A 25000-nucleotide genomic window follows, 5' to 3' on the forward strand; every position below is an offset into this window, starting at 1 on the left:
AAAATTAGTACTAGGCTAACTGCTCTTGCGAGCCATTTTAAGCCTAGCCAATTATCCCCCTGTGAGATTATAAATCAGTTTGATATTCAAAGGACATATTCTTTACAGAATGCCAGCTGGCTATGATGGCACTAGCCCATATCACACAGGGTACCAAAACTTGTCAGAGATTTGGGATACATGGCTAGGTGTAAAAGGCCCTTGTGATAGTTAGTCTAGTAAACACCCATGAACCTATGAGAAATCAAAGTTTGTAGCCATGGAGTTAAATAAGCTGAAGTGCATATCTGGTTTAACCTGCAGTGAGTGAATTATGCCAAGTATTTCTCAGTATGGACAGACTTGATAACAAAGAGGAGAAAGACAGGAAAATAGCACCTACAGGTTTAGAAGTCAAATGAAAGCAGGTTAAAGTTAGTAGTGGCCAATCAAAATGGTAAGTCTTTATCAAACTAAGATCGATCTTAAAGTATTTGGAGTTTTATGTGGCAGATAAAAGATATTAATGATACAGTATTATGAAAGAGGACCAACTAACAAGTGCATTCAATAATTTTATAATGAGTTGCGTCATATAACTTGGAACAGGATCTAGAAAATCAAAGTTAGTAGTTAACAGTTGCTCTTCTTTGGATATTGAGTTTCAGTATTCTTCCTTCACCTAGAGTGCTATTTTTATTTTTCATTAATTTAAAATGTCTAATTCTGATGGGCTGCTTTTGGAAATGTATATTTTCTTGTCTATGTATTAGTTCCTATATTTACTAATTTATGAAATGGATAATAGTTCTGGGGTACAAGATTTCCTTTTTCATGTTGGAGACCTGTTCAGTTTTAATAAAGAAGGAAGGTAAATATAGACTTAAAATAGAAGAATACAATGCAGTTTCATTAGTAAATTGTACATATAAAATCACCACAAATACCTTTATAATTAATTTGCAGCATACAATACATACAAACAAATTTGGATGTGTACTCAACAAGCAAATGTCTCAAGCTGTTATATTGCAATTCTTATGTATACAGTGACTAGAACCTGAGAACTGGCTTTGAGTATAATTTACAATGCTACCAAAGCATTTGACCTAGTAAATCATACATTGTCTTTAGAGCTCCATTAAATACAGCCTCAATACATCAGAATGGTGGAGAATTTGTATTTGACAAAAGCAACAATCTGTAATGGTAAACGTTCACCTTGTATTCCCATTAAGCATGGGATTTAGACTGAGTTATCCCCAATCCCCAACTCTTTTCATAATAACTTTTAATCTTTTATTAATAGAGTCCAAGCTTTATTATAAATTACAGGGTTAAAAAGGGCAAACAGTTTCACATATAGCTTATAAAAATGATTTTTTTTACTAGGTATGATCAGCTGGGATCTAAAATGTCATTTTGGAACATGAGCCAGTTATTGGCTATAAAGTAAATTATTCTTGGTCATTTAAACTATCTAGTTTTCATTTTTCTTCATTAAAACCAAAAAAATCCCTTTGGGAATAGAGTTGTAAAATATATGCAGTTAAAATTTGGGGTATTAACTATCCAAAATAATGAGCAAAAGAAAGGCAAAACCTCAAGACTGCAGCCAGTTTTACCGATTTAATTTAAATTGTATATTACACGTGTCATTATATTCCTAATATTTTTTTTTAGTTTTATAAACCAATTTAGAAGTCAAGAATTGTAACATTTTTCTGTCTGTGTGTGGTGGAGGGTTCTAGATTTCCATGGAGGATTATTATAAAACCTAGAACTCAAAGGGATATCATTTCCAGAACTTGAAAAATACACTAAATTAATATTTTTCAAATATTTAGTAAAATTTCAATATTTGGAAATATATCCATATTACCCTGACCCCATGTGCAAAAATGGGAAAAGGGGTATGGGGATAGATCCAGATCATTTAATTATTCTCTAAACTGAAGTCAAGAAACATATATTTTAAAGTTTGTATTTCAAAAGATAAATTATGTAACCCAGGAGATTCAAAATATATGCAGAAAATCCCAGTTCATGGTTAGTTCTTTAATTAGAATATATTTTTCCTTGGTCCAGAATAATATATTTGGAATGAAAAATATACCCCTAAAAGAAATATTAAGGAGCATAAGTAACTTAAAGGATGATGGGTTCTCCAATCCTCAGACTTGTGTACTATTACAGGAAGCACAGAAATGTTAAAATTTCTCTATGTTGAGATACGTTTCCAGATGATTCTATCAGGCTGTCAAATTATTCAGATTTTTAATTTAACCTACTAGCAGTTAGATCAATTGAGAATGCTCAAAAAGATCATGAATATGTACACTGAGGAATATAATGGTTATACTAATAAAAATATGCAATGATTTTTAGCTTCTATTTGTTCATTGTAGAAATGGGGATCATTATTTGTACAGAATAAAAGGTTTCTCTTACCCAGAGACTTCTCAGTACAGTACAAGATTATACCCCAGTTAGATGTGGGGTTTGATATTAATTCATAGCACTGACATTGTGGGAAAGAAAATATAGGATTATCAAATTGTTGGTGACTGTGTCATCGGGTCATTTCCTAGTGGCCTAGAAGAAAACACTTGCCAGCTCAGTTTTACTTCAGGGTAATGTACCAAGTTTTATGGAAAATCTTGGAAATAGTTTGTGAAGACTGATAATGGAAATGCAACTGGCAACAATAACCACCAAGTGACTTCTGTTAATGAAATGGAAAGCAAATCCCCTGTTTTCCTTAAAAAGGTTGGTGGTTCTTAATCATGGAATGTTTGTACAAGATAAGAATGACAATGAGTGACATATCTTGAATGTTATTCTGAACATTGTAGTAGTAGGTTTACATTTTCGGCCTTCCACTTTTTTCTTCTATTGTAGCTTCCTAATAGGGCTTTTCCTTTCTCTATTGTTTTTATCCATTTTTCATGCATCCCTAATTTGTGGTCCTTAGATTTCGTATTATTTAGATTATTTTATCTAGTTTGTTCTCCTTTTTCTCTGTTCATTTTTGATGTTTAGAGAACAGATTTCTAGGAAGTGAAATTTTGATGGTACATCGTATTAAGATAAAAAAAAAAAAAACTCCAGTCAGTAGAACAGTGAAAATTAAAGTATAGACAGGGAGAATATATGCCAGTTATCTGTGTACCCGTTTTGATCGGGTTAGTTCCATTAGGCTAGTAGCTTCTTTTCAGGGAAGATCTAAGGTAGTATTGGTACATCTTGGGGAAATTTAGCCAGGGCATCGGAGCACTTCCTGTACTGTCTTAATTAGGTGCCATGGGATATTTCATATCCACGTGAGCTACCACCAACTCAAGCAGATGAGGCCTCGATTTAATGACTCCTCTGAAGGACGACTTTTTTTTTTTGAGTATTGCTTGATTTCTGAAGCTTTGAAGAATCATGCCTCAAGTCTATACGTTACATGGTAGTGACAAAAATCATGGTCTGTCATGCCATGCATCACATGGGAGTTCTTCAGTGAACTCTGAGTCAGGTGGTGCCAAGATTCTGATTCTCTCTACCATAGGCATATCTCTAGGGCATGTTTTCATCTAGCCTGGTGACTGGATCCTACAAATTTCCAAGTAAGGAAGCCTTTCCAAATGTTCCTCAGGTGGGAGAAACTACAACAAGCAAAACAGTCCAAGAAATCTGAATGCCTTAAGAGTATTACATCTACACTAACTCTGGAAATCTGGAAATGAGGGCAGTTCTTGTATCCTTGGTAAACATTTTGTACTCTGTTCTTAAAGGAGATTTTTTCCATCCATTCTGACAGCATAGCAGTAATATGGAACAAACAGAGGAAGCCAGTACTGTTGGAATTGGAGAGAACCTCCCTTACATGTCCTAGACAACTGAGATTTGATTAGTAGACTAGCACCTTGCAAGAGCTGGTGGGAGGACAAGAGTAATAATGAGGCTTGGCCTGATGACCTCTCGGAGGGGATAAGAATCAATATTGCATGGTAGTAGTGGGACAGTCCATTCTTGTAAGCTGTGGTGGAGATCTAAACAGTGGCCACATAACCCTTAATGGCCTGTCAGTGATGCTCCATCATGTAGAGGGTAGGACTTCACAGTAACCCATTAAGGTAGCCTTTGCAGGTAACAGTTGAGGCTCTATTTCATTGCCCTTCCACAACCTGCCTTTGCCAGTCTGGCCAGCTGGTGATCTTTTCTCAAAATGGCTAAATTCCCAAGTGGCATTGCATAGCTAACTATTGTAGAGAGGATAAAAGAATAAGGAGGGGGGCTAGTTATCTCCTGTGCTGCAATGCCACATGAATGTGTATGTGACCAATCAAAATGTTACTTAATAGAGATGCATATTCAGTAGACCAGCTTACTAATATCCAGGCTAAGCATTATCTTTTTATGCCCCCAAATCGATCACTTAGTCCCACAGTTATCGGTAAAATGTTTCACCATTGTGACTTCCCATTTTATGACCTTTCTTCCTCTACAGCAAGCATCAAATGTCCCAAGTTTTTCCCCTGTGAAATTGCCTCTGGAGGACTAGTCCAATAGATGATTTAACTCACCTGAGGCTATATGGCCTTCCCACTTTTTTAATCTTCAGAGCCTGTTAAAATTTCATTTGTCTGTCAAAAAACTGCTGCCTCATTTTTTCCCAGAAGTCTCATCCAGATCTCTTGGCTTTAGGCTGACTGTGTATGCTTCAGTTTCACTGACTGGTAAGTCAGATGACTTTTCAGAGAGGGTTGTCTTTTACTTCTTTTGCCTAGAGACCATCTGTCCAGAATGCATATAATGAAAAGTGGACTAGATTTTCATTCTGGGCAACTAACATGGTTCTTTACCTTTCCACTGTACCCTTTCCTTAGATCATGCCCTATTTGTTGGACATTAATTAATTTTGGTCTTCACTATTGAGCTGTAAAAGTGTCAGGCATTTGTAGCTAATTTTCACTCAAGGCAGAATTCTGCTTTGCTAGCATCTTTAAAGGTGTGCAAGGCATACTTGCGAGAAACTTTCCATCTCCGACTCCCAGTGAGGGATCACATCCTGCCATGGGATTATTTATCTTCTGCTGAAGAAGTTGTGCCTCCTCCTGAACCTGCAGTGTCATTTCTGGCCTTGAAAACTTTTGTTTTAGTAGCCACAATTTCTGCCCAGAGGATTTAGGTCCCCATGTTTCCCTCAGTTAAATTAATTTGCTTATATTTTCTTAAGAAGCTCCGTGGTTAGAAAAGAAACTTTAAAGCACCAGATTGCCCCTTTTCAAAAACTGGTGTTTAATTTTCGAAAGTCTCAATTAGACAATGTGTGTTTGGAATTATGTTTACAGAAAGGTTTGTTTCATAAAGGATTATGCATGTGGAAACTTCCAAATGGGGGTTGTTCATGGCTCAGAATTATACTGGGAACTTGTAGATATGTTTGACAAGAATGGCCTTGAATTTATTAAAATATCAACTATGGAAAATACTAAGAAAATAGAACTATTGTCTTAACATATTTAGAGTTTGGGCAATAGTGTTAAATCAGATTTGCTGTTTAACGCATACATTGAAGACTATGTTAAGGTTTTTAATTTTGTGGACCGACAATTCAATGTCAAAATCTAGAAATTTCAAAAAGTTGGAGAGGGATGAATACAAAAGCAAGTCAGTTTACCCTGCACCCAAAATTAAGGAGTCTGGCTTGTCTAATTTTGTAAAACTGAACTCTATGCCTACTCAGGTGTCAGAATCTGTGGATGCATTGAGCAGCAGCTTACAATTAAAGGAACATGTTTGTTTCAATTATGACCCTTTGGATTTTCCATCTCCTCAACAACACAACAGATCGGGCATACAACAGTCTCAATCTCCCAATATGAGGGTTTCCCCTGCACCTGGGAAAGGGATATATCCAAAGGCCCAAGAGGTCGGGGTCAATCCAGGAGGCATTGAATCCTGGTGTTACCTGTGTTGCATGTAGACATGGATTTAATATATGTAATTATTCTGATATAGACATCACTAACTTGTATTTCAACTTGTATGAAAAGGGGTTTACTGTTGTACCCTGTTCCAAATTTTACCTACCTGACTGACTTTTACAAATAAAAATGTTTACAAGGAAGTTGAGTGTCTGTTGTGGCAGTAATAAAACCGATTCCAACACCAATGCATTAAAGAAAAAAGTGCCTACAACCTCCTTGTGTCCCATTAATCAACACGTTTGAAAATGTGTGCAGGCGAGATGTATATAAGCTTTGGCAATTGTCACAACATTTTTGGCAAAATTTGAATAATGATGAGTGTGAGTTGTTTGAATTAATAGTAAGGACATGACAATTAGAATCACGAAACCTAACAAAGGGGGCTGGGGTGGTTCTCATGAATTCATTTGATTATTTGAAGAAAAATTTGGAGTTGTTACTGGATGTGACAAAGTATATACCGGTGTCAAAAAATGAGATTAACATTGCCTATTGGAAGATTGATATTTATTTAGAGGAGCTTACTGTAAATGGTTTAATTACTAATTTGACTTACAAATTTTTGATTATGGACAAACTAACCATCCCAGTATTTTTAGGCATACCGAAGGTCCATAAAGATGTGAACAACCCCCCCCCCCTTAAGACTTAGTGCCAGCAAAACAGCTCCAAAATATATCCTCTGGCTGTCTTTATAGATTGAAAGTTAAAAGACTTTATTCACTCATTTTCTCATTTTGAGATTTGTGGGATTTTTTGAGATGTTTTTTCCAAGATCTGGGATTGTGGCAATTCTCTTTTTGTTTGTATCAACATGGATTTATTTGGATGCATTCCATTTTCTGAAGGTTTAGAATTGTTTTCTGAAGCGCTATTAAAATGCCATTCTTTATCTGGAGAAGACTTTTGATTTTGTTTAACTTTATGGAGCTCATCCTTGACAACAGTTTTATTTACTTTAAAGGTGAATACTTCAAGCAAACACAAGGTTTTTGTTATGGGTACGGTTTGTGCACCATTGTTTGACAACTTACTTATGTGGGCCTGGGAACAGTTTTGGATTTTCAGATTTTGTAACAGTTGGTTATACAAGAGATTTATGGATGATATTTTCATCCTGTGGACAGATACCAGGGCTAAATTGGGCGAATTTTTAGACTACATCACTTCCACTACTTTGGATGTAGCTGTATGCAAGCAGAATGATCATTTTGAATCAAATATATACAGGAAACCCACATTTCAAAGTTATCTCCCGTGGTCACAAAAGAAATCCTTAGTTGAAGGGTCAATTTGTCAGGATCAGTAGAATAATCACTGACAACTCTGTTAACAAACTTGTCAGGATGTTTTTTGATAGAGGTTCTCCAACTGAATTTGTAAATATCATTAAAAAGGGGATTTTTTAAGACATATTAGGTTTGACCTTATTTTAGGTAAAAAAAACTTTCGTGGAAAAGACCCTCATGGCTACAGATTCATTGGCCTTCAGTAGAAGTTTAATTCTAAGGTTCCTTCCATTAAATGTTGAAATGAAGAAAATTATATATAAATGGTGAAACATTTTTAACACCGATCGGAATGTGGCAGATAAGATTGCTGAGCAGCCCATTATTGTATACAAAAAAAGGGTAGTAATATGCAAAATATTTTTGAAAGAGTTTGTTCCATGTTCTAATACTAAAAAAGCCATGCGTAAATATGGATGCTGTAATAGGTTCATATTTTCATACTAGGCTATCTGCCCTAGGGCATTTATAAGCCTAGCAAGAATGTTTGGCTTTCGCCACCCATTTTAAATTAATTTTGCTATGCCCTTTTTTGAAGTTAGTATACTGTGCCTCTGTCTAACAGTGACACAGAAGTGATACCCGGGGTAAACCTACGATCTCCCATCCACTCATCAAGATTCCTCCTGAAGAGAGTCAATGAGGAACTCTGCCTAACCTGGACTGGGATTTTATTCCAGAGTGAAGGGAGCCTCTGGGTTATGAATCTGTCCCTCCAGCATGTCCTATTTATTTCAGTGCTGAGGTTCAAGTCTCTTGAGCGTGTAGCTCGATGGGATTTGGATTTTCTGAGGTGCAGCATGTCCATTAATTCCGGGTTGGACATGGCTTTATACGTCGGGCACAGATCGCCTCTGAACAGGCAGTATGCCACTGAGTAGAGCTGGAGTTTCTTTAACCGGGCAGCATATGGCATCTGTTTGAGCCCTTTGATCCTCTTGGTGAGGTACTTTTGGGGTCTTTCCAGTTGCTGCAGGTGTCTGGTAAGGTACATCCCAAAAGGGGCATTGTACTCAATTATGGGCCTGATGAGGGATGAGTAAAGAGGCACGATGACCTCCCCTGATCTAGATGTGAATCCCTTCATGATTAGGTGGGCTATATAAAATGTGTTTCTAACCACTTTGGCCACATGGCTGTCAAATGAGAGATTGCTATCAACTTGGGTCCCCAGGTCCCTAATTACTTCTTCTGTACTTAATGGAGTACCACCTATGTGGTAATTTGTGGGCACTTTGTTTTGCCAAAGGGGATGACTATACACTTTTTGGCGTTTAGCTTGAGGCCATGGCTCTGGCACCAGTTGTCTGTTTCTATGAGGCCCTTTTGGAGGATGCTTGTGTCGGCTGGAGAGTCGATTATGGCGCCCAGTTTGCAGTCATCTGCAAACTTGGTCAGCCACAGTCCTTCCGTGTTGGCCTGTACCTCCGAGAAATATATACTGAACAAGAGAGGTCCCAGGACTGAGCCTTGTGGGACACCACTTGTAACTGGTTTGGTGTCTGACATGGCTCCAGCAATTCTAACCATGTGGGTTCTGTCCTTGAGCCAGTTTGCAACCCATCTAGTGACATAGGGGTTTATATTTAAGCTGGTGAGCTTATCTATAATGCCAGAGTGGGGTATTGTATTGAAGGCTTTTGCGAGGTCCAGGTAGGCTGTGTGGACCACTTTCCCCTCGTCAATGGCCTTGGTGACTGTTTCAAAGAAATCAACCAGGTTTAAGAGGCAGGATCTGCCCTTAAAGCCAAACTGGGTAGGATCCAGTGTCTGTAGGTCCCCAATATCTTTGAGGTCCATGATCCTTTCCATAGCTTTGCGGACCAAGCTAGTCAGGCTTATGGGGCAATAGTTTCCAGGATCGGTTGAGGCACCACCTTTGTGGAGAGGGACCACAGTTGCTGTACGCCACTCTTTGGGTACATATCCTGTAGTAAGGCTGAGATTGAACAGTAGTTTCATGTTTGGGTTTAGCTCTTGTTGGAGTTGATGTAGGACGCAGCCCAGGACACCATTTGGTCCCATTGATGCTGTGTTTTTTGCTTTGGAGAGTGCGGCTCTTACCTAAGCATCTGAGATGTCAGGGGGGCAGCACTCTGCTGGGATAGATATTTGCCCTTTTGGTGGGGGGGGGGGGAGACGTTTGCACTGAACCGGTCAACTAGGATGTTGGCAATGTCTGTGGGTTCAGTGTATTTTTTGTAATTTTGGACTAATTCTGAGCATATCTGGGAATTACCACCCAGGTTCCTAACATAACTAAAGAAAGCCTTGTGATTATCCTTAGTGTCCTGTGCAATTTTTCTCTCGAAGCCGGCCTTAGACTATTTTATGAGTGCCCGTAGTTTTTTGCTAATACTGATCAGAGATGCCTTCCCTTTTTGGAATTTTGCTCTATCATTTAGTAGCTTCCTCCTTCTATTGTATAGTTTGTTTATGGCTGGGGTCCACCAGACAGGACGTCTGCCTTTGGAGGATTGGGTCTTGGTTTTATTTGGGATCGCATGATCCATGCATTCCTGAAGGTGTTCATAGAATGCGTTTATAAAAGATTCTGCGGTCTAGGCCGTATTTTCCACAGGCCCGGGGGCTTTGAAGGATTCCACCTCGGTTTTGAGGAGTGTGAAATTTGCTTTAGAGAAGTTTTTCACTGTGGTTTTCTGGGCAGGGGGTGGTGTCGGGATGTGAATATCCAGTGAGATTAGTTTATGGTCTGATTTTACCAGTGAGGGATACACTTCTGGTCTGGAGCATAGAGTCCCCATGTTGGTGATGATCAGGTCCAGTATGTTTTCCCCTCTTGTGGGAGTGGTAACAAGTTGTTCCATAGCATTTGAGTTTATAAATTCTAGGAACCTTTGGGCTAGGGTGTTGGAGCTAGAGTAATGCTCCCAGTCTATGTTTGGGTAGTTGAAGTTGCCCAATATAATGGTGTTTGGAGAGACCTTCATATTTTCCAGTGTTCTCAGGAAGGCTGAGTGGGGTTCCTGGGTTAGGGAGGGTGGTCTGTAGCAGGCTATAAACTGGAAGGCAGTTTTACCCACTGTTAGTTGCACATGGATAGTCTCTGATGCTTCGTGCTGTGCCACCAACCTGGAGGTGTGGGTATCTTTGATGAATATTGACACCCCCTCCTTTTGTGGGTCAGTCCAAGTTTTGGGGCCGAAAAGCATGGTATGAGGTATAACCTGGTAGTGCTGGGGTGCTCTTGGGAGCCTTGAACCAGGTTTCTGTTACTGCACAGATATCAATGTTCTCCATGCTAAGAAGAGTTTCGATTGCGTGCATCTTGAGGTTTAGACTTCTGGCATTGAGTAGCATTACTCTTAGTTTCTTATCCCTTGTGATACCTATGGAGGTGGGTTTGTCTTTTGAGCCTTGCCTAAAAAAGGCACTATGGGGGTAGCAAGAGCCTTTGCCAATATCCGAAAGCCCAGGGGTGACAGGTGCAAGCCGTCCCTAGCGAAGCATCGTGGCTTGTCGAGCATGTCATCCCAGGCTGACAGGCATTGGATCCCCTTTGAAAGACACCAATCCTTAAGCCAATTGTTGAAATTGATCATCTTGTCTTCATATTGTGGCATCATTCTTGGTGAGGGTAAGATGCTACTCAAGGTCAGGGTCATACTGGCCTGGGCCACATGCTCAGAGAGCTCCTCTGTCTCTCCATGTAGTCCAGGGAGGTACGTCTCAGGTCATTCACTCCAGCATGGACAATGACTGAGTCATATTTGTACTTGCCTTGGAGTGACCTGAGGGCTTGTGTTATGTGGCGGATCCTAGCGCCCAGTAGGCAGCTCACCGTGACCTTCTCCTTCAGCCTGGTGAGCGGGACGTCAGTGTGCCTGACGATAGTCACTTATTACAAGTGTATCAGGTGTGTTGTTTAGCCTTAAGGGCTGTGACTGTTAGGCACACTGGCTTTGTGAGCTATGTGTTGCACGTGCTTTGTTTTGGGGTAGCGGTTGCTTGGGTGTCTGCTTTGGAGGTCTCTTGCTGCTTAGGCAGATTTTTATTTAGAGCCTCCGAGTATGTTTTTGTGTGTTTGTGTTTGGTTTGCTATCGTGGTAGGTCTATGTGAGACTAGAATTGTACTGAGTGTGGTTTCCTTCTCCTCCTGACTGGTTACGCCAGTACTGAGTTGAGAGAGCTTAGCCTCCAGTTTGGCTATATGGATGCATCTCTCACATGTGTTGGAATTTGTTGGGAGGAGGAGAGGGTTGTCTGTGTACATGAGGCAGTAGTAACATTGCCTCAAGATTCCCAGATTCACCAGCTGTACCGGAGAGAAGATTGACAACTGACCTTTGGACATGCTAGAATAGTATTGGGAATTCCTTTATAATTGAAAAAAAGGGGCCAATGGGGAACAAGGTACTCAAGAGGACTTTGTGAGAGTGTAGTGCTTTTAATTTTTTAGTGCTGACTTATATAATTGCTTTAGTGAGCAAGTGCCTTTAGTGAGCAAGTGCCAGGTAACTTAAATGCAGTGTGTTACAGGTAACTTAAATGCAAAAACAACAAACAGTAACTTTTAAGTGAAACAAGGAAATGAGTACAGTAAGCAATGTAGATATCACTAGGGATCCACAGAAGCGCTGAAAAGCCGCGTTTTAGGTGGTATTAGCGTTTCAGGGAAATAAACAAGCATACAAGCAGAGCTAGATTCAGCAGGCCTGGATCTAGTCTTTGCTTCAGCAAACAAGGTGTACCAATTTCAGTAAGAAACAGTTGAAATATGCAGGCACTATAAGCCTTTAACCAGAAATTCCCAGCTCAGAAGGGCAGAGTCCAGCCTTTCCTCCCACAAGAGTGCAGACCACGAACCTTCTTAATGTAAAATAACTGGTCTGAAGCCCAAGTGCTTAAACCAGAACTAATACTCTTTTAGAATAACAGACACTGAGCCCTCAATCAGCAGTTCCCAACTTAGAAGGATGTAAGCTACCTGTCTTGCCACCACAGTGCAGGCCACAAACCTTCCTAATGTAAAACAACTGGTCTGAAGCCCAAGTGCTTAATCCAAAAGACTTAGAATGATAGCTACACTTTAATCAAGTTACTACCAAGCAGTAATAAATACAATTGAATACTTTGAAGAATGCCTGGATTAGTGCTCAAGTTATACAAACAAAGCTAGATTCAGCAGGCCTGGATCTAGTCTACGCTACAGCAAACGAGGTGTACCAATTTCAGTAAGAAGCAGTTCAAATATGCAGGCACTATAAGCCTTTAACCAGAAATTCCCAGCTCATAAGGGCAGAGTCCAGCCTCTCCTCCCACAAGAGTGCAGACCATGAACCCTTTTAGTGTAAAATAACTGGCCTGAAGCCCAAGCGCTTAAACCAGAATTAATACACTTTTAGAATAACTGACACTGAGCCCTCAAACAGCAGTTTCCAACTTAGAAGGATGTAAGCTACCTGTCCTGCCACTACAAACCTTCCTAATGTAAAACAACTAGTCTGAAGCCCAAGTGCTTAAACTAAAAGGCTTAGAATGAGTTACACCAAGAAGTAATAAATACAACAGAGTACTTTTAAGATGACGCAAAAGCAAAATAAAGTTGGAAGAAACACAAATACAGTAAAAGCAGATAATTTTTTTTTTTTTTTCAGAAAAGTAGCAAAGACAGTAAAAACAATTTACATGCAGTGCAAGCTGGCACACTTGAGTATGTAGCAATATTAGTCCACACATAGTTTGAAAAAATGTAATTAAATTAAAAAGGACTAAAAGCAAGTGCAGAAAGGGTTTATTAGGTAGAATGCAGTAAAGAGATGGGACTGGGGGAGTGCCCTAGATCAAATCTACGGTGGGGCGGGCACTGCAAAAGCCACCAAATTTAAACTACAACCAAGAACAGGGAGGGGGGATGGGGAAGACCGTTTCAACAGAGCTAGATATGAGGAATCGCAGTCCAAATTTTAAAACCACAAAAAGTGCAGAAAATATACTTAAATCAGCTTATGTCCAGTTGATGTATGCAGACAAATCTCAGTAACCAGCAACTCTATTTAAAATGATTACTAGAAATGTAACCAACACAGATTTCAATGTTAGCAGAAACCCCCCAAGCTAATTAACACTTAAAGGAATTTTAAATCAGTCATGACCTAATCCCAAATGCCAGTTTGGACAAGAGTTGCATGGCAGCAACCTGCTCTTCCCTTAACACATTTACAAGGCATTGTAAGGCAGATATCTCTGTGTCACAGTTTTTCCCCCCAGTTTCCTAGTTATCTGGAGTGTCTGCTATGATAGCAACCACATAGAACAAGTCTAACGACTCTGCCCTGAGAGGTTGACAAAAATGAACCTTTTCTTATTCTATGTAGGAGTTATGAGCCCCCATAATAATGATGGATCTGTAAGAAGTTCCTTCTCTGGTAATATACTGTCTCTACATCCCCTGCCTTTCTTTACTTTTCTGCCTGGTTTGCTTGTGATCCAAATGACTATATCTTAAGTTACAGAATGCAGGTTTTCTTGCAGGTCTGTTATGGTAAGTGCTCATAATTTTAATTTGCTTGAATATTGTACTTGCTAAAATGGATAAAGCATGTATGTGGCTAGAATAATATTCCTTGAAGTTATATTAATAGAGATGCCTAATGCATGCAATGCTTAAGTATTCCAAGTGTACCAGAAGACATCGGACACTAATACTGCTTAGTATAGGCTGTGAAAACTGTAACATTAATTTTCTGGTAAGAATGTATTCACTGTCAACATTGTTTCGCATTTTCCGCACCAGCAATCTTATGTTGCTTCAGCTTTTTCAAATTATGTAAACAGATGGCTTATTTAAGAGGTCTGGTATTTTCATTGTGCGAATGTAGGTAAATGTGTTTGGGAGACATGAAGACAGAGTTAATGAATTCATGTAAATAACTATCAAATATTTTTTATGTTTCAGGGTGGAGTGATGGGGATTCAGATTAAATGGGATTGTGACCTTGATAAATCTGCATCAAAGTGCATTCCAGAGTACTCCTTCCGTCGTTTAGATAACAAAAATGAGGAGCACAATGTTGCACCTGGCTATAATTTCAGGTAATGTAAAGGTGATGTTGCGTTTTGTGTGTGTGTGTATACACACACACATATATACATATATATATATATATATGTATATATAATGTGTGTGTGTGTGTGTGTGTATATATATATATATATATATATATATATATATATATATATATATATATATATATATAATGTATATACATGTAAAAAAAAAAATTTTCCTTACATTTACATGATGTGCACTGCACATATTTTGGTAAGAACAGACTCCCAGGTGTTAACCTCTCATTACCAGCAGAACTGTGCTTCTTGTATCTGCCTCAAGAAGGTGTTTCCATTTGTAATGAAATGAGTCTGATTTTTGGCTGAGCCCACTGATAAAGCTCTCAACAGCCAGTTTGAATTTACCAGTAGTCGTAAACTGCTACAGAAATGGTTTCTCTTTAATGCCATGTTCTGCGTGACTTTTTCTGCAGTATTGTAGCCATATGTTTGCTGCACAGACTGTTTTGTGTGTGTGTTTTAGAACAGATTTGTCCAGTATGCAGCCCCAGCACCACAATCTGGCCCACAGACTCGTTCTCTGCAGCCCTCCACCATTTCAGTGAAACACTTGTCTTTTTTGCCCATTTACTAACTGCCTGTTGCTGCAATCTTCTGACCCCCTTCTTCACATAATTAACTTAAGTTGTTATACACTGGAGCATGCAGAGCATACTTTTTGAAACTCTTGTGCAGTGCAGAAGTAATGCCTCCAAAGTGTTCATTCATTTTCTTTGTCTTAGGATGTGTGTGTTTCTTTTTTGTCGGGGGTTAACATGTACTTTTGAGATCTGTAGCTGTGAGATGAATCCCATGTATATTTAACCACATACCATAAGATTGCTACATTTCTGTGAGTTCTGCTTTACTGTCAGGGACAGAGTTCTAGAATGAACCATGAAGCTTTGAGGTGGACATTGTATACTGAGCATTGCTGCATGTGCAGAACAGTATTTTTGCAAGTAATATCATTGTGCCTTAACTAACTAGTTATTTGCAGTTCAAAACTGATCCCATGGAGCTGTGAGGTGGAAACTTTCCATTGGATCATCTGATAACATGGAGAAAAGTAAGTCTTGTGATCTACTTTTGTATTTCCAACATAAATGTCTGCAGTGTGGAGTGACTCAACCCTGCAGCTGTGGAACTGGGTGTTGTATTCAGAGACTGTGAAGTGGGTGTTGTATCCAGAGAGCTGTCAGAACGCAGTGAGAACACTACATTGATACTGAACCAAGAGCTGTAAACTGAGGTTTTATCAGCTAAGCCACCTTACGATGGGGCAGATTTACTGTTCAAGTCAAAACATGTAATTCAGATGTTTTACTTTCACTGGGCTTAATACTCCATATCCAAAGTATACATGATCATACAACCTATAGGACTGTTAGTTTCTATGTTTGAAGAAGTTTGTCAGTAAATCTAAGAAGGAAGGCAGTGTTTTTAAAAGCTCATAGTCTGAGGAATACTGAACATCGGTGTTAATTTCAGTTTAATTTCTCAAGAAACTAGAGCCATACATAGTACAACATAAAGCACAACTTAACATCACAGTGTTTATGTAACACACCAACCTCATGTAAAAATGTGAGGGTGGGGGTTGATAAAGGCACAAATGTAGCTAAATGTGATAGTTTCATTAAACAGCTGTGGACTGATGAAATGAAATCCCAGAAACAAAACATTACCAGCAAGCAGACATTTTAAAATTGTAGCAACCCAACTTTCTGAATTAGCAACAAGATTCTACCAACATCCCTGAAATTAAAAAAAGTTACTGAAACTAGCATTTGAATAGGAAGCGTCTCAAAACTTTTCTTGAAGTAGGGCATAATGATATGATTTACTTCAGCCAGGTTTTATGGCTGAGCAGAGCAGCCACGGAAACCAGTTGCAAATTACTGCATGAGGAGCTCGTACAGATTATTTTAGATTGATATGTCGGTAAATGACCTGGTATTCTTACTCATGCTACCGAATCATCAGACTTAAATGTCAAACTGCAGGGAAGGAATAAGCTAGTCCACAAACTGTGAACATGTTTCATTCATTCTGGAGGTGGAAATGCTAATGCTGCAGAAGCATGTGGTCATAAAGATATTCACTCTTCAGCCCCTTGCACAATCTGCTGAGACAATGAACTAAAAGTAATATACAGTAATAGTATTGCTTATTGAGGGGACGCTAAGACTTTAAAAGTGCCGTAATAAGACAAAAGACTTTGGATTATAATATTAGAACTGGACCCTAGCAGTGCTCCCGGTCCCACGTAGCTGTTCACTATTCAAAATAACAGTGCATTGAAGAGCAGTATTCATCTATGGCTCTCTGAATGAATGCAGTTCATGTTCCTGCATAAATGTACCCAAATTTGGCAGAGCCCAAGATTACTGCACTTTTTTATGGCAAAGGGAACGGAGGACATGAGTGTTATAGAAATTCTGCAAAGTAAAGTGAAAGGAAAGGTGTCAGAACAGGGATGAAAGGCTGGTGTATGACCAACCCATGCAGCTGCTGTACAAGTGGTATGTTACTTAAAAACAACATGAAGAGGAAAGCGAGAGGGGGGGGGGGCAGATTACCTGCATGTGCAGAGCAAATAGACTTAAGATGACTGCTGAGTAGATGATCTACAAGAGGAAGCGAAGTAAGATGCTGGAATTATGCATCTGATGTTGTAAATCTTTATTCATTCCTTACTGCTAGGACTTTGGTTCCATCCTCGGAACCGACATGGCCGTTACCAAGCTTGCGCCAGAGTGGACTCTATATCAATCATATTGAAGGTCATCACACCTGCCCCTGGAGTACACTGTCATGGTATTTCTCCTAAATGACCACCTCCTGCCACCTGTTGCACTGTTCTTTCATTTTTATCCTCGGTCCACAGCCCTTCAGGTTTGCTTTTCTTTGACTCTTGCAAGAGACCAAGTTGAATGCCTTGCTGAGACTAAAGTAGACCACTTCCACTGGAATTTAGTCGTAAAACTGGATTGTTTTGGACTGGTGGTACCACTTCACTAAAAAAGAAATGCTGTCTCATCTTCAGTCTGTACTCCCTTTATTACACCAGCCTTTCACTGAAAATCTTTTCTGTCACCTTCCTGCTACCAAGACCAGCAGCCTCGCCAGGCCCCAATTTATAATGGTTGGTCTTGCTACCTTCTTTGTGGCAGGGCATGCCTATAGCTTTATATCCAGCCCTGCGGTATCTCCCTGCTTCTCAGAAATCTGTTAAACACCTCTGCCAGAGTTTTGCCATTACCTTGGCCTTTGTTTCATACAAAACCACTTCATTACCGTTACTAACAGATTTACAATTGACTGCATTTTCATTGAGGTATATTGCCCAATTTTGTATACATATTTCTATATGTCTTGGCCATAACTGCATTCATATTGTCTGCAATGCTATTGGTCTTCACAATAACGATATGACTGTAGTTTTCACAGGGTATCCTTCTACATTTCATTATTATGGACCGAAATCATAATACTTGTATAAAATGCTCCTAAGTTTGCAGTTCTTGGGATGAGAAGTTAGACTTTGGTTCCATCTGTCTGAGCTTCTGGGACTTTGGGTGGATCTCAAAGATGTACTGGCATTTATTGAAATCAAAAAGAGTAGGGGAACTTAAACAATTGTTTAAACAGTTATAAAAATTTAAATTCAAAAGAAAAGGAAGTGGATGTTTTCACATATCCCCAACCTTTTTGCACAACCATTTTAATTTCACCAAAATGAAGTAGTCCAATTTCTTAAACAATTCTTCACATGAACTTATCCACAACATTCAAAGAGCACTAACTGTAACTGTCTTGTATATCTCTTTCCTTTGACTTAGTACTATACTTTAATATTAGCACTGTGCTTGGAAGAAAAACTATACCAATGTTCATGTATAGCACCGGCATTAATGATTGAAAAAATATGTAATTGAAAAAGTTTACCAACTGTATCCAGAATTTCTGTATTTTATCAGAAGACATTAATGCCTGCTCCAGTTTCTCTTCCACTTTACAGACAGAACAGTCTTTCTTGCCACTCTTTATATTTCATTTGCCCTGTAACCAGAAGCTTACCAATTATTAATCTCCATAATAAAAAAATTCAGTTCTAAGACCTTTGAAAAGATTGTCTTTCTTTAATTTTTAAGATTTTCCTCCAACAGTTCCCATAGTTTATCATAATATGAATCCATAATATATTTGTACCAAAGCTTTTTATGTAATCTCAGTAGTAGTAATTTACAGTTTCTGCTCTTATGTGGCCATATTCTTTAATACTATAATGAATTACTTTTTCTTTTACCAATTAAAAATACTGTTCTAGAATTTTTCATACTTCCACAATTATAAATATTTCTAACAAATGTATTCTTAAGGTGACTTAATATCCAATATAAATGTAAAGAGGCAAGATACACTATTGGATGTTCACAGACAATTCCCCAACGTCTTTTTTTTTACATAGGATTTAATTTTGAACCCTCAAAAGAAAGAAAGCCAGATGTCTTCATAGTTTCCTCCATCTTAAAGGTAAGGAAGCACATTCCAAACATAACTCTATTTCCCAAGTAAAATAGAAGGCAACAAATGCACATTTTTGTCAAAAGACAGTTTAAACTCTTTTCAGTATTGTAAAATCTTTCCTGTCTCTCCCAGAATATCCTCACATTGAAAATAATATTCTGACTGATTACCAAAGCTACGTCCCCCAAATCTGATTATAATCTTGAAAATAATATATCTGTATACTGAAAACCAGTTCATATCATTTACATTTCCCATAATTGAGTCCTGCTTAATTTAATTTACTATTTATTTCAGTAAAAAAGTATGCAAAATGAACTTTAAAGTACAGTAATTAAATCATCGGAATAAGATGAATAAATAAGCATATAAAGTTTTAAGAAATACTTCTGATTTAGTTTTTGGATCTGCATTTTTTTAGTTTCATACCTTCATTTGTAGTTAAATTGTGTATAACTGTAGCATTTTAGCATTGTTTATACATGATAGTGCAGTTTTATTTTCATAAATAGAATTACATGTAAAAGGAAGCTTGAATTTTGAACACAGTCTAGACAGTCTTGTAGCTTCTTTCACAGTTGTCGCACTACTGTAATCTCCTGCAAGATTTTGAGCCTCATTTAGGCTTTTGTTGCAGTGGTACTAGTAAATTTCTGCATGGTTTGGCATCTTAGTTTGTGGTAGGTTTGCAGTAGTGGCAGTATTGTGAATTATGTTCCAGGGTTTGTGCTTCGGTACTCTTTATAGCTGTATCCATCCATCCACAACCCCTTTTTCCCATTTTTGCACATGGGATCTGGGGGTCACTTCAGCAACAGTCATCTAAAGCTAAGGTTTACCCCGTCTAGCCCCACCACAGTAGTTCTACATCATGTAGTCTCACACACGCACACCCCTCTGTGGTCAGTTTAGTGTGTCCAATCCACCTACTATATGTATTTGGAATGTGGAGGAAGCCCATGTGAACACCGGGACAACACGTAGACTAAAGCTACATTACACTGCCTTTCTGTTTACTTTGCTACTGTTTTTTTTCCTTGTTCTTTGAGTCTGCCACACCCCCCACTGAGGTATTAAGCTAAGAGTTTCTCAGTTTCTAAACACAGGACTTGAGCTCTAGTTTGATTTTTCTCTGCAGCCGTCACATCCTTTTCTTGTTGAGGTATTAAATGGCTGTGTCTGTGGCTTCCGCCCCTTATAGTAATCAGAATTTCAAAGTCCCACCCTCCCTCTTTCATTGCTATTGTCTGTTGTTTAACCTATTCGTTATTTAACCATATTATTATTTCCATATATCCATATTACTAAATGCCCACCCAACAAACAGTATTGCACTTGAGTAAACCTCCCTTGCTGCAAATTGTCTCCTGCTCATTTTCCAGAGCTCCCATTTGTTTAGCACCCTCCTCACACTCGGATTGGGTCCTGAGTTACTCCTGCTCCATCCTTGTCAGATAAGAGATTTACTTTGTTTTGCACTTCACTTCACTGAGTGCTACTGCTTGTTTTTTTTTTTTTCTCCTTTAAATCATTCTAAAGGTGCCTAATACTTGAAATTTCCTTGTCATGATATTTTGTTTTGTTGTAGCATTATACTCGCAAGCAATCTTTGTTAATATTATTACAAGTGTTTAGCAGTGCCCTGTACGGACACAAGCACGCAAAGTAAATTTTATCTATACAACTTCCCTTAGAAATGAAACCTGTAACTTAATGTGGCTAAAACAAAGTCATTGTGTGCAGAGAAGCTTAGAAAAGCTAGTTTCCACATTAAACAGTACTACTATCAAATCTTAGAACAGTCTAGCCTAGTGTAGTGCCAAACTCCAGAGGCCACCCAAGAGACCTCTGTACAACCCAGTCCACAACCTACAGTAGCCCACCCAAATACAGGTCTTGACAATATGGATATGCAATTTCCAAATGTCTCCCTTGGCCAGCTTGGTAAATATGGGCATACTGAGACAATTTAGCAATTGCCCCATGTTCACAAACAACCATTTGACTCTTAAAAAACAAATGTAGTATGCAAGAGATGCACAGTCAAAATTGTACTGGAGGCAAAAATCTTGCATACAGACATGATTGTCAAGAACACACACTACATATACCACACACAATGTCTACTACACACACACAGACCAACCTATGCCGACACACTAAAAAGCAATCTTCCCAAACCTCAAAGATCTTCTAAGCCTATAAACAGTAATGCCTGTCCTCAGCAATCTCTAAAGCACTTACCAAAAGCAACATACACATGCTTTTACACCCATTGGATCCCCAAGAACAAAGCCCATAAGGCAAGCTAACACATAACCCAGAACTGTTGTCATAGGGGACCCCATTGTATGACACACAGACGCCCCACTCACCAGACTGAACAAGGAGAAGATTAAGGTTGGTTGCTTATCTGGAGCCATAATCTGACATGTTACACACTTTTTCAAGTCACTACACCACAAGTACAAGTATGATTCTATCATAGTCCATGTGGAAATTAATGACCTGAGACATATTTCCCTGGACTGTATGAAGAGAGGCATTGTTGAGCTCTCTGAAAGTGTGTCTCAGGCATGTATGTGCCTTGCATTGAGCAGGATTCTACCTTCACCAAGGATGATGCCACAGTATGAACAAAAGATGAATGACTTCAGTAATTGGCTTAGTTTCTAGTGGCTTTCCACTGAGATTCAGTATTTGTCTGTATTGGAGAACATGGTTAACAGATCACACTGCTTTGCAAAGGATGGTCTTCACCTGTCTCCCGTTGGCTTCCGAATATTGGCTAACTGTTTATCCATCCCCTCCCCCAACAGCCTTTTTTAGGCAAAGCTAAACTGACAAACCTACCAAAATTGCAAATAAAGCCCAAAGAAGCCTAAAGGTGTTTACTGCTCAATGCTAGGTGCCTTAAAAAACTCCACACCCTGCAAATTGTCATCATGCTTGGAAATGTAGACATCTGTGCCTTTACTGAGACAGGGTTTAAATCCACAGAAACTGCTCTGGCAGTGCAAGGCTTCATTGCCTTCCTCACATTTAGACCACCAGTTGCACAGACAGGGAGAAAAGGTGGAGCTATCTCAGTCTGTTAGCAGCAAGCCTAACTCTACATTGGTTTAACAGGATGATGCCCTGTTATCTATCCACATGCAGATCACCATAGACAAAGCTGTAGGTCACCCTCTGTCTCTAGAATCCCATAGCTCATACCTAGTCCTACTGGAGGCACTCGGCATTAAACCAAATATCCAATTCATGAGAGACTTTAACTACCCCTCATACTCCCAGGCACAACGATTCCTGGACCTTATTAACGCACATACCATTGACAAGATGATGCACACACCCACCAGAGGTTCAAAGATACTGGACTTCCTACACACCAATATATGAGTCTGCTTCAAACTGCCCCCCCCCCTCCCGTGTCATGTCCTCATTGTTGGGGTCAGACCACAAAGCTGTCTCCTTCAGAATAAAAATCAACTCAATAACTCCAGCAAACCCTGTAATAGTTAGGAACTATTTCAAACAAGCTACACCATATTAAGTGATAGTTTATCAAAATTCAGTGCACCTTCCAACCCTTAGTTGACAACAACCTATGTGGAATTGTGCTGTACCTAGTAGAAGTAAGCTAAAACAAGCTGTAAAAACAAACCACACTGATTCAATCCTAAACTTAACTGAGTATGTAAAAAAGGAAAAAAGTCATGGCTAAAATCAGGAAGAGCAAGTCATGGCTAAAATCAGGAAGAGCAACTCCCATAATGATAATAGCTCTCTAATTAAACTAAACAGGAAGCTAAGAGGACTAATTAAGTCTAGCAAGGAAGCTAAGAGGACTAATTAAGTCTAGCAAGGCCAATTATGAGGTCCAGATAGCCTTGTAGGCTAAAGAGAACCACAAGGTCTTCTACAGCTGTGTCTGAAACCTTAAAGGCAGCACCCATCAGTGGCATTTTCACTAAGCTGCGCAACATAGCAAATGTACTGGGTGACAAATTCAGCTCAAGCTTTTCCTCCCTCCATGAAATACATACTAGCATAACCCAGCCATATTATTAGCAGAGAACAGTTCCTGGTGATGCTTACTAAGGCCAAAAACACAGACTCAGTGGGCCCTGACAGTATCCCAGGGTGCTTCCTAAATAGCTAGAAACATGACCTATCAGGACCCCTTGAGTCACTTTTTAACTGCAGCCTCTAAACAGGCTTTGTACCACAAGAATGGGTGGCTTCAATGGCTGTCCCACTTCACAAAGGTGGGCCATCAACCAACCCTGGAAAACGAGACCTATTAGTCTGACTAGTCTAATATGCAAAGCCATGGAATGAATGGTCATGGAAATGATCAACAAAGGCATAGACAACCTTTAGACACTAGACCCAATCCAGTTTGCCTTTATCAAGGGAAGATCATATCTAATAAACCTGGTGGACTTCTTTGAGAAGGTCACCAAGGCAATGGATGAGGGGAAGATGATGTAAACAGACTACCTGGACCTGGCTAAAGCAATTCAATACAATACCCCATTCTGGTATGGTTGACAAACTCACCAAAGTGAGCATAAACTCCTGTATAACTCTCTGGATTGCCAGCTGGCTCACATGACCCATGACGGCATGATTGGTGACAACACCTGAACATCACAACACAGATGGACTGAATCCTCTGTTGTGGCAAGGAGGCTGTCTTAACAGTCAGCAATACATGTCCTTTCCATCCACTTCCACAGCATGACTAGTTCTACAACTTCTAGGGCTTATGGCATCAGCCATGTTTCTAGTTCCTGTGTCCAGATTTTATATAAGGGTTCTTCAATGGAGACACAATCCTGTGGTCCCAACTTCATCACCTCCCCCAACACTCCAGTCAGGCTGACCTTAATGTTCAGAACTCACATCAAATGGTGGATCACTTCCACAGCCTTATCAACAGGTCATCTATTCTCTCCACTTCACCTACAACAGCAGTTACCACAGACATTTCCCTTTTAGAGTGGGGGAGCATTACATAGGGAAGACTGTCCAAGGTATTTGAACACCTTTAGAGACCAGCCTTGACATAATTGTGTTGTAAATGAGAGCAGTCCTTTTGCTATTGCAGGCATTCCAAGACTCTCTCCTCGTGGGTGTGATCTCAATTCAGAAGGATGATATCAGTAGTGTGGTACATCAACAAGCAGGGGAGAACCAGGTCTTACCCTTTGTCAAGAGGCCAGGAGGGTTTGGCAATGGGTGATGTCTTCCCACTGCTTTCGGCTGGCAATGCATGTCCCAGGGACTTCCAGTGTTCTAGCAGAAAAATTGAGCAGGTGCATTCTTTTCCTCACAAATTGTCCCTCCATCCAGTAGTGGTGAGCAAATCTTCTTCAGTGGGGACAACCTTACTGGGACCTGTTTGCATCCTATCTGCACAAGTGCAGTGGTTATTTTGATCTAATACCTACACAGGTCAGTCACAAAGGGATTCTCTGATCTACAGTTGACCCCTGGGTCTCCTTTGTCTTCCCTCCATTTCCTCGGATTACAAAATTCATTCAGAAAGCCAAAAGGTGTAAGGCCAAAGTGATCCTCATTGCCCCTTATTGGCCTTGACAAGTCTGGTTTCCATACTTCTGGTCTCACCTTCTTAGTCCACCCTGGATGTTCGCCTACAGGCCAGATCTTCTCTCATCCTGCTGAGCGTCTTCTCCCAGACCGAGCGACCCTGAAATTAACTGCTTCATTACTGCAATTATAACAGTGGCCAGGAAGGCCAGGTTTTCAGAAAATGTAGTTCGTATTCTCCCTACCTTACAAAAGTGTAGCAGCAGAAGAGTGTACCAAAGAAAATGGAAAATATTTTCTTCTTGGGCTATGGAAAAAGGTTTGGGTCCCTTCTCTGCACCCCTTCCTTCTATTTTAGAATTCCTGTCTGAAATATTCCAAAAAGGTTCTAGCTTCTCTGCAGTCAAAGATCTACTGGCAGCCATTTCAAATTTTCATATAGGCCCTAATGAGACTACCATAGCTTCGTTAAAGGTATCCAAAACCTTTCTTAAGGGAACCTTTCTTCGACCTCCAGTATGAGAACTTGTCCCTCCTTGGGATATTACAGTGATGCTCCATGCTCTCACACAACCCCCTTTTGAACCAGCA

General features: G+C 39.5%; 1 protein-coding gene across 3 annotated transcripts in view; it reads left to right on the forward strand.

Moving 5' to 3' along the window:
- The window catches only part of LOC122799527 (P2X purinoceptor 4-like), a 1302595-nt gene that overhangs the window by 891401 nt on the left and 386194 nt on the right, over positions 1–25000 (forward strand). For all 3 annotated transcript variants that reach the window (XM_044068651.1, XM_044068650.1, XM_044068652.1), the window contains exon 8: positions 14169–14305. In XM_044068651.1, the coding sequence (XP_043924586.1) occupies positions 14169–14305 (137 nt within the window). The remainder of the gene's footprint in view (positions 1–14168; positions 14306–25000) is intronic.

The sequence above is a fragment of the Protopterus annectens genome, chromosome 4.part0 (genome assembly GCF_019279795.1).
Source record: "Protopterus annectens isolate FY-2018-M chromosome 4.part0, PAN1.0, whole genome shotgun sequence".
Taxonomy (NCBI): Eukaryota; Metazoa; Chordata; order Ceratodontiformes; family Protopteridae; genus Protopterus; species Protopterus annectens.